At 37.2% G+C, this 9,918-nt stretch overlaps 1 protein-coding gene across 1 annotated transcript; it reads left to right on the top strand.

Annotated features, from left to right (window-relative positions):
* The first annotated feature begins 541 nt into the window (after nt 1–541).
* Nucleotides 542–7,042, top strand: irx6a (iroquois homeobox 6a). Its single transcript, XM_062989829.1, has 7 exons — nt 542–592; nt 1,291–1,551; nt 3,329–3,438; nt 3,532–3,818; nt 3,955–4,593; nt 4,816–4,930; nt 6,692–7,042. Exons 1-6 carry the CDS (start codon nt 548–550, stop codon nt 4,923–4,925), a joined length of 1,452 nt encoding a protein of 483 aa, XP_062845899.1. The 5' UTR covers nt 542–547; the 3' UTR covers nt 4,926–4,930; nt 6,692–7,042.
* Nucleotides 7,043–9,918: the final 2,876 nt, after the last annotated feature.

The raw sequence follows: 9,918 nt of genomic DNA, 5'->3' as shown, positions 1-9,918 counted from the left end.
TTTCTAAAGATCAGCAGAAGCTGAGAGCGTGTTCGAATGAGGGTGGAATAAGGTAGTAGTGGTGGTGGTGGTTTGGGAAGGAGGGGAGGGGGTCTGTGTAAGACCTATCTGAGGAAAAATCTCACTGTAGATGTGATTGGCAAACACGTTCCTCTGCCCGAGCGTCCCGGGATTATGGTGACGTCACGCCGGTACCGTGCACGGATGAGCGCTGGAGAACTACAGAGGCGCAAATAATGGCACAAGCACGAGTCCTGCAAGTGTTACGTTATCTGCAAAGCTTCCTTCTGCACGGGTTACAAGATTTTTGACTTGATTAGGGTTTATTCCCGTGTCTGCTTCCCTTAGGGGGATTATAGCTATATATAAAACTACAGGGCAGGCGTGAACAGTCCCGACTCTCTATCTCTCTCTCTCTATGAGTGCGCTTATCTCTGATCTATTATTGCGTAAAGGCCGAACATGGAGACGCTGGATTTGAACTAGATTTGGCTCGAATCGACCAGCCGGGAGAAGATTATTTTCTTGATTGCAGAAAGACGCAGCCATGTCCTTCTCTCAGTTCGGATATCCCTACAATGCAACTTCTCAGGTGAGTAAAATAATAAAACACTTTCTCATCACACGCGCTTCGGGTTTATTATAGGCTGTTTATTATAGGGGCTTGTGTTCCATCGTGTGGCATCGCATTATTAATAGAGACAGGGGATATTTTTTTTTTATTATTTTAAATAATGAATGAACTGACGTGTTGTTGTGGGGTGACAGAGCCCTGTGTACATTACCTTTAAGGTGTAATTGCAGAGTCCCGGCTCCTCCCTTCCATTCAGACTCTATAGGGCGCGTAAAACTGATGGAGCGTCTCAACTTTGAACCGCGTTTCAGTTCGTCTATCAAGTTTAATCAGACTTTTAGTTTAGTTTATAGTGTTAACTGTTTTTTATAAAAACTTTTGAAGGTTTTAAAGAAAGATTTTGTACTTTTCTTTTAGCTTTTAAATGTGACAAGAAAGATCACATCGCGTCTGTTTGATTTGTTTTCTTTAAATACAGAATATATTCACCTATATTATACTAGATTACAATAATATAATACTATTACGAATATAGAACTTCCTTAATGAGAAATAGATTTACAAATATACATACGTGTACATACAAATGTACTACAACCCTACCTCGATCACGATTTTTAAAATAAAAACCTAAAAAAACCTGTAGAAATACTACATGTATACAGCGCACCACACATCCCCAAATAACATTTCCCTCCATCATTTCCTCCCTGCAGTTTTTCATGTCACCAAAGCCCAGCACGACTTGCTGCGATACGATATCCAGGTCGGTATCGGACGGTTCCAGCGCGCCCCAGGTCTCCGCCGCCGCCGCATCTTTCTGCTGCGCGCCCGCCTGTGAGAAGCGCCTGGTGTCGGGAGCGCGCACGGAGCTGAGCGCCGCGCTCGGGATGTACAGCGCTCCGTACGCACCGCCACACGCCTACGCCAACTACTTCCAGTACGGAGCGGATTCGTCCAGCATCTACTCCACACTGGTACGCCGCAGATAGTCCCAGTAGTTCCGATCCTTCATCCATGATCTCTCTGATCCGTGATCCTGAGCTCGATCGATCACTGTCCAGTTATTCAGACTGGAAACATTCCAGTAGTGTGAGTGGGAAATTAGGGATCAGAGCCGGAAATGACGGGATAAAGGACAATGTGACTCTGTTTGTCACCTTTGATTTATGGCTTCATTTTTATTACTCTTAAATATTTTAAATAATTGCCGACTGTTCCAGTTCCAGTGTAGTTTAGTGATTTAGTATTTCAACCAGCAGGGAGGTAACCAGATTAATAATTACTAAAAATATTTTAAAAATATTACTGTATAAAAAAAGATTGTGCTTAAAACAAGACATTTAATGAACTTAATTTATCATTTTAGTGATTTGTTCTCAAACATTTAATTCGATCATAGCATACAAAATAAACTAATGTATAAATTAAGTTTTATATTTAAAACTAAATATAACTATATATAACTTAATTATATATATATATAAATCTGGAGCATATCAGAATCAGAATCAGAATACTTTATTGATCCCAGAGGGAAATTGCAGGGGTATGATTGCACTAATCATAATAATTGCACTAATATGATTAGTTTGTGTGTCTATACACAAACACACACACACACACACATACAGATAAGGTCAGTATGTATACACACTTCAATAGATTTTAAATAATAGAAGTTAAATAAAATTACAGATGACACATATACATTCCCTTGGTGTGTGTATAAATCTAACATTACTTTAACACAGATTTTTCAGTGTGTCTACATTTTTTTTGGCCTCCTCTGTATACATAACACCACTGTCCGGCACATTTCAACATTTCCCTATATACTTTAAAACATCCATTTAGTTGCACCAGATTTACAGAAAGTTACTTTATTAAACAAGACAGAAAATAATACACAATATTTAGTATTTTTTAAGGACATATAGGCACGTTTAAACCCTAGTCCCAATCCTGAAGATCCCGTCTTGCACGTTTAACCGTACTGTTTTCCCTACTGCAATACACTCAAAATAATTAGGAAAGAGACTTTACCATACTGATTGTATTCTAAACTGTACTTTAAAATGACTAGGATTCATTTAAATGGCTAAAAACTATAGTCTGTGCTTAAATATTTAAACAGGACCGGAACAGTAATTTTAAAGCCTGATACTTAGGGTATTTTATTTACAATTACGATTTTTATGTATCAAAAATCAGTGCTGTATAGTTTGTTGTCTTTTCTAACACACCTGATTTGACACATTTATAATATGTTTATAATATTTCGGCTTGGATATACAGCAGGAGCTGAAATGTAGTAGTTAAGAGCAGGGGTACATGGTTGGGAATTAGGTACAGTGAACTGCACACCTTAAATAGGTTTAATGTCTAATAATGTACAATTTGTGTAAAATGAAATACAAATAAAAGGTACAATTTATAAAAAATGTTTATTCAGATACAGAATGAACCATTATTAAAGCTAAGCTTTTGTAGTGCATCAAATCAGGTGTGTGAGAGGAGAAATAGAATAAAATAGCATTAAATAAATGTATAAAAATTCTATTTCTTGACTGTTAGTGTCTGATGTAGAAAATGATGAAATGTATCAGAGCAGACTTCTTTGGTGAGAAGATCATGGACTAGGATTAAAAACCACTGCCCTGTTGTATCTTTACTTCAGTTTAAGTGTGTTTAAGTTTAATACACGATCATAAATGATCCACGAATGACTTTTAATTTGGTGTTTGTTGGCAGGCACCTCAGTATGAGATTAAAGAGGGCACTGCGAACCTCCACAGTGGAATCAGCCAACCCAGTGCCTACTACACATATGACCACTCACTGGGCCAGTATCAATATGACAGGTAAGGAAACCTGAAGTTCAGGACGTTAGAGTGTAATAACACGGACACTAACGTGGTGCCTTTTTTATTAATTCATACACATTCCGTGGTCAGGTACGGGACGGTAGACTTTAACGCCTCAGCCAGGAGAAAGAACGCCACACGTGAGACCACGAGCACCCTTAAAACCTGGCTTTATGAGCACCGCAAGAACCCGTACCCCACCAAGGGTGAGAAGATCATGCTGGCCATCATCACCAAGATGACCCTCACTCAGGTGTCCACCTGGTTCGCCAACGCTCGGAGGAGGCTGAAGAAGGAAAACAAGATGACCTGGTCGCCCAAGAATAAAGCAGGAGATGAGAGGAAGGACAGGGTGGAGGAGGAAGCTGTGGGCAAAGGTACGGTCATGAGTTGTTCACCCATGAACCCTTACATTCGAGTGTTACAGCAGCTCCAGCACAGGAGTAGAATAAAATAATAATACTTAACTTCTAGCACGAGAATAATTTTACCTATTTATCTATTTTGGTCCAGAATCTAAAGACGACCTAAAGGACGAGCGAGATCTCCACCTCAGCGACCTGGATGATCTAGAAGATGAAGATGAGGACCTCGACAAGCTGGACAGTGACTGTGAGAAATCAAACCAAGACGCTGCACCTCTTTCCAAACCTTCTCTTCCCGCCTTTAGCCCTCCACGGAGAGACTGCCCCGAGCTTCCTCCCCCGTCCACCTTTTCTGCTTTTCCTTGCAAAATGAAGAGCGTCATGGCTCTCGTCCCCGACTACCTGGACCCACTGTGCTCCATACAGCAGTCGCAGCAGCTCCCCTCGTTACCCGCCTCCATCGGGTCCGTCTCCATGTCGGATCAGAAGCCGAGGATCTGGTCCCTGGCCCGGACCGCTGCTCCCGAGATCGGCCAGCGTGGACAGGAAATACAGGCCGGAATTAAAACGGAAGCTGCCAGGGTGCCGAGGGTGGGAAGCGGTGAACACTGCGGGAATGCCAAGGGTCTTCAGGACCCATCGATTTTAGGAGAGACTGAAAGTTTGTTTGAAAAGGCAGCACAAGGGGCGAACAAGGTGTACAGTACAGCGAGCTACAGGGGCCTACAGCGCCACTGTTCCTCATACCAGGCTTCCACCAACTCGTGCCAGTTCTCCACCATGGAAGGTAAAGTATCTGAGTGTTTTATAATAACATATTTCATTTTTTTAATGCATCCTTTTTCAAGCATTTATTTTGGAGGATCATTCAAGGATCTATTTTGTTCATTTATTTACTAAAATGACTGTTTTTCTCTCCAGAATAATGCCACTTTTATATAGAATTTATGCAAATGCACAGTGTCTGATTCGTGCTGTATAGATTGTGAACGTGTCCCATGTTTTGTAGGATCGTGCAGCGGGGGAAAATCCGTGCCCGAGTCCTCCGAGCTCAGTGGCGCGTGTTTAATGCTGCAGGAAGCCAAAACAACTGCTTTCAGACCTGTAATGAAGAGGTGAGACAGGTGAGACCTTCAGGGAAAAATACACTCTCTCCATGCTTCACTAAACCCGCGGCTTTATCTTCTGCCTTTGTGGAAGCACAAAATCCGAAATCCAATCACAGTGGATTACAAATTTTGACTTTGTGCTGCTCATGTAGTCGACAAACATACATAAAAATAGTGCTGTAACAGCGACGGGATTGATGTGTAGATGTGGACAGGATAAAGGCAAACGGATCAATATGATTGGATTACTCGAGCCATTTGATGTTTTGCTGAACTGAAAAAGGTCTGTGGATATCTGATACATAAAGAGATATTGCAGTGATACCTACACTTAATGCTTTGTTCTTTTATTTTACATCTTGTTACACGGCTAGAATAGGTTTACTTTGGACTGGTGTATTTTCCGCCACACTAGAGCGAGCCGACACCCATAAACACACACATTATAAAACATATTTCAGTCTAAGGTTTTTGTTTTCACTTGTTTTGGACCCACCACAACCATGATAAGGATGGATCTGTGAGTACTAATAATAAGGAATAATAATAATAGGAAGCAAATGTATTTGGATAATAGGGTAACAAAGTGAGTGTAAACATGTGTGGTGATGTGGGTGGAGTGGGCTGGCACAAGTGTCAACCTGCCTATTATCACAAAAACACTATTATGATGTGACTAACGCGCACACACACACACACTTGAGTTGATGCTCATTTTGGAGGCGTTGAATGAGTTTTGGCATCGGTACAGCATTGTACTGTGTGTTAGTAATGCTATTTCTAAACTTAAACTTAGAACGTAGAGCACTAAGCTAAACATTTACTGAATTATAACATATAATTTAGTACAAACTAACATTTTCTCTTTATTTATTGTAATATTGTTGCATGTATTGTATTAGGTTGTTTTTTTATTACACAAATTGATTAATTTGACACATTCGTGGCTTTGGATCCAAAATATTATTTAATAACATGCTCAGCTTTGAATGATAGTTATTTGTTGTTGTTTTTTTTATCTAGTCTGCTGGTGCAGAAGTGCACAACACTTTTGTCATGTCTAAACGAAGAGTAAATATGTAATTATATACAGTACACAGTATATATCTTTACATATAGATTAATTTGACACATTGCTGGCCTTGAATCTAAAATATTATTTAATAACATGCTCAGCTTTTATTGATTATTGATGCGGTTATTTGTTGATTTATGTTTTTTGTCTAGTCTTAATGTAGCTGATGCAGAAGTGCATGATACGACTTTTGTTATGCCTAAACCAAGAATAAAAATGTAATTATATATAATGTATGGATTAATTTGACACAGTGCTGCCCATTTAATCTATTATTTAATAACATGCTCAGCTTTTATTGATGCAGTTATTAGTTGTTTTGTTTGTGTATGTATATACTGTATATATAAGATACATGTAAGAGATATATATATATGTATATATAAACAGGATGAAAAACCTATATATATATATTATTGATGCAGTTATTTGGGTTTTTTTTTATCTAGTCTTAACATAGCTGGTGCAGAAGTGCACAACACCACTTTTGTCATGTCTAAACCAAGAACAAACATTTAGCTGGTAACTATTTACCCAACTGGATAAAAAAATCTGTATAATATGTGGGACAGGGTGAAAAGTGTGCCAACCAACCCCGTTCCCCCTGACATACCCAAAAGGTGTTCCAAACATGCTCTGTAAAATCAGTTTGCTATGTTTATACATATATTGATGATGTTTGTGTGTGTGTGTGTTCTCAGGCTGAATGAAGTCTTCCCCCTGAGCATAAACACTTTTCTTTAATCTCATGAATTTAATCTGGATCTGAAATGAAGATTAAAGCGCGTGAGTTCCGCAGTTCTGCGCGTGCGCTCAGTGGAACCTGCGGAGGTTTAGCAGCACTTTACACAATATTGATGATTCCTGACGGTGATGAGGAATTTATGCAATGTTTTTAATGCTGATGGAAAGACGTGATGTCTCATGTTCGTAACAATCGTAGTTTAATCGTTTTTTAGCTGTTTATCTATTATTTATCATTTAATATCGTTTCGTATTCATTTCGCACCATTGTTTTTGTGTTGTCTAAATCTTTGTCGTGTTTGTTTTTAAAGGACAAATGTGAAAAATATTGTCGGTCTATTATTTATGTAGCCTATTTATTTATTTAAAAAAACAAATAGTAGGTTAATATTATTAAATAATATTAAAGCTGAACGGATCCATCAGTGTTCTGTATGTGCCATGTATAAGCTATTTTATAAAAATGCATTTTCCAAGCAGTTTGTTTCAGTGTCGTGTTTTGATTTTATTTTCATTTCTTTGAAGTTTTCAAGTTGAGAAATCTTTAGAAAGAAAGTGAATGAGCTCTAAAAGTGGGTTCAACAAACCAGGGAACGTGTTTAAAAATGATTTCTTTGCATTTCTTAGTTTCTTCGGACTATACCAACAACAAACAATTCTAATAATGAATTTTTTTATAGTGCACACAGTATTTTTAATGAGCCTCTACCAAACAGTTGAGATTATCACAATTTTTTATGGATGATTTTTCAAGGTTAGAAAGACTGTTTTCTTAAAACCATCTACCAATAGTTTTGAGTTTAACACGCGTCAACCAAGGAGTAGAAATGACCCAAACAAGATTATTTAAATACAGCTTATTTTTAAGTATTTTAAATGGTTGAGCAGACCAATAAAGAGTTAATGTCACTTTTTAATCAACGCACAGTCCATGTGGAAGCATCTTAAAACACAAGTCATAACGCGTTTTACTGTTTCTTACACAACACATGAACGTGTTTATGATGTTCAGCTTTTCTCGGCAGGTTCTGTTCACCTCAGTAATGTCGAGAAAACTGGAAAATATTCATTTTATATCCCAGTAAACAAAAAACTTCCACACAGTGCAGGTCCATGTTTCATTTCACTTGTAATCATGCTGGTGCGATTAAAAACAACTATCTATCTATCTGTATATTTTTGTATACATTATATACAACAAATATTATAATATTCCAACATTTATTTTATTTGGTACCTGATATTTTTTGCCTAGATGTGCTCTGTTTTACCCGTGTTTTGCTTAAAGACCTTAAAACGGCTTAAATAAATTACAATGGCTTAAATAAATCCTAAACTTTATATGTAACAGCATATTCACACTTCCAAAATGCTATCGCTAGCATGTTTGTGTTAAAAACAGACGTTGAAGTTAGCATATGATGTTTTTGTTAAGTTTAGCTAAAAACTGTTTAATTGCCTTATTATTTTATATCTTATTTTATTAAGTTGTTCCTGTTTGAGTAGTTTTGTGTGTCTGTGCTGATTGTTTACTTTTATAAAGACAACATTCTTATTGCTCCGTCCTTAGCCTGGCTATCAGTGTTAATGTGTCAGTGCAGTTGTGAGGAAGCAGATTAGCATCGTTGTTTATATATTTTAACGTGTTTTATTTCGACTTTCTGACTGAAAACGTTGTGAATTCTGTGAGCTGAAAGTTGTTCACAAAGCAGAAACAACAGAAATAAATAAAGAACAACAAACTTGTTTATGAACAGACGAAAATATTGCTGCGAAATTAATGGAGCGTTTAAACGAACTTTAGGGAATAAACGTGGAATGGAAATTTATTAAGTTGTACGTAAAGTTTAGGAAATTAATCCAGTTCTGTTTTATGGTTAATTCTTTAAGTGTTAACAGGGTTAAATTCACTCTTAAATTGGTTGGACATTTTGTCATTTTGGAAAAAATAGTTTTTTGCTGTGGGGAAAAAGTCTAGGCTATGTGTTTATCTTTATATATTTATTTCTATTATTTATTTAGTTGTTCATTTATTTATTATTGTTATGTGTTGTTTGATTAATTAATTTAACTTGAAATAATCAACTTTCTGACGTAAGAATAGTTCTCACCATATGGCAGCTATAGATACAGAACATTGTGACGTAAGATTACAAGATTATTGTTGACCAGCTCATGAATGGTACAGAACCCAGAGAGAAGTGCCCACTTTTGGATTACTGCACCTACATGGCATGGATTGCTTGAATACCTACATTGTTGAATTTTTACCTTCAGTTCTAATGTGTGATCAGTTGGTGATAACTCTGCATAAACACCACAAGTGTACAATTATAGAACATCTTCTGTCTAGAGCATTTATATATATCATATCTTCATTCACGTTGAGCCAAAGAGTGATACTGTGATAGATTAATTACTACTGGCTACAGAAAATGACAAGTTTGGATCTGTTTATCCGTTCTTAACTAAAATGTTTGGGAAATTCTGAGTACGTGAGATTTAAAAAGCTTCAGGATTTCAGGCTGCCGACCTTAAGTTGAGGGTTCAGGTAATTCAACCCGCTTATCTCTATTACAGTATTTATTTTGGGTTGTCAGAGTTGAAGCACATTCTTGTCTGTTCAGAATCCAAGAACGTTTGTGTACAATAAATAGAAAATGTGTATGAACTTGCATAGATTTGACTTAATTAAAAGTCGAATATATAAAGCAGGATGTTTAGGATCATATTATTATAGTCAGATATATCAGTAAGTAATTATTCGAATATGGTGGATTAGAACAACAACGACAGCAGTCAGTTACATATATGTTCTAATTAACTTCCTTAATAAAGATAAAAAATAAATAAAAACAGGAAGGTCAGAGGAGTTCTCCAGAAGTGGAAACAACCGGTCAAAGCAAACCAATAAATTGCTAATAATAATAAGATGCACGCATAACATTACATTTTACATTTTTGGCATTGTGACAGTACACAGTCTAAGCAATTGAGGGTTAAGGGCCTTGCTCAAGGGCCCAACTGTGGCAACCTGGCAGTGGTGGGACTTGAATCGGCGACCTTCTGATTACTAGTCCAATACCTTAACCACTAAGCTACAACTGCCCTATTATGCCCATAATTATTTAAACATAGGAATACAGACCTACTAGGCATCTGAAACTAATTTTTATCACCAAAC

Source organism: Trichomycterus rosablanca, chromosome 27 (genome assembly GCF_030014385.1).
Source record: "Trichomycterus rosablanca isolate fTriRos1 chromosome 27, fTriRos1.hap1, whole genome shotgun sequence".
Taxonomy (NCBI): domain Eukaryota; kingdom Metazoa; phylum Chordata; class Actinopteri; order Siluriformes; family Trichomycteridae; genus Trichomycterus; species Trichomycterus rosablanca.
This window is presented reverse-complemented; position numbering and strand designations above follow the sequence as displayed.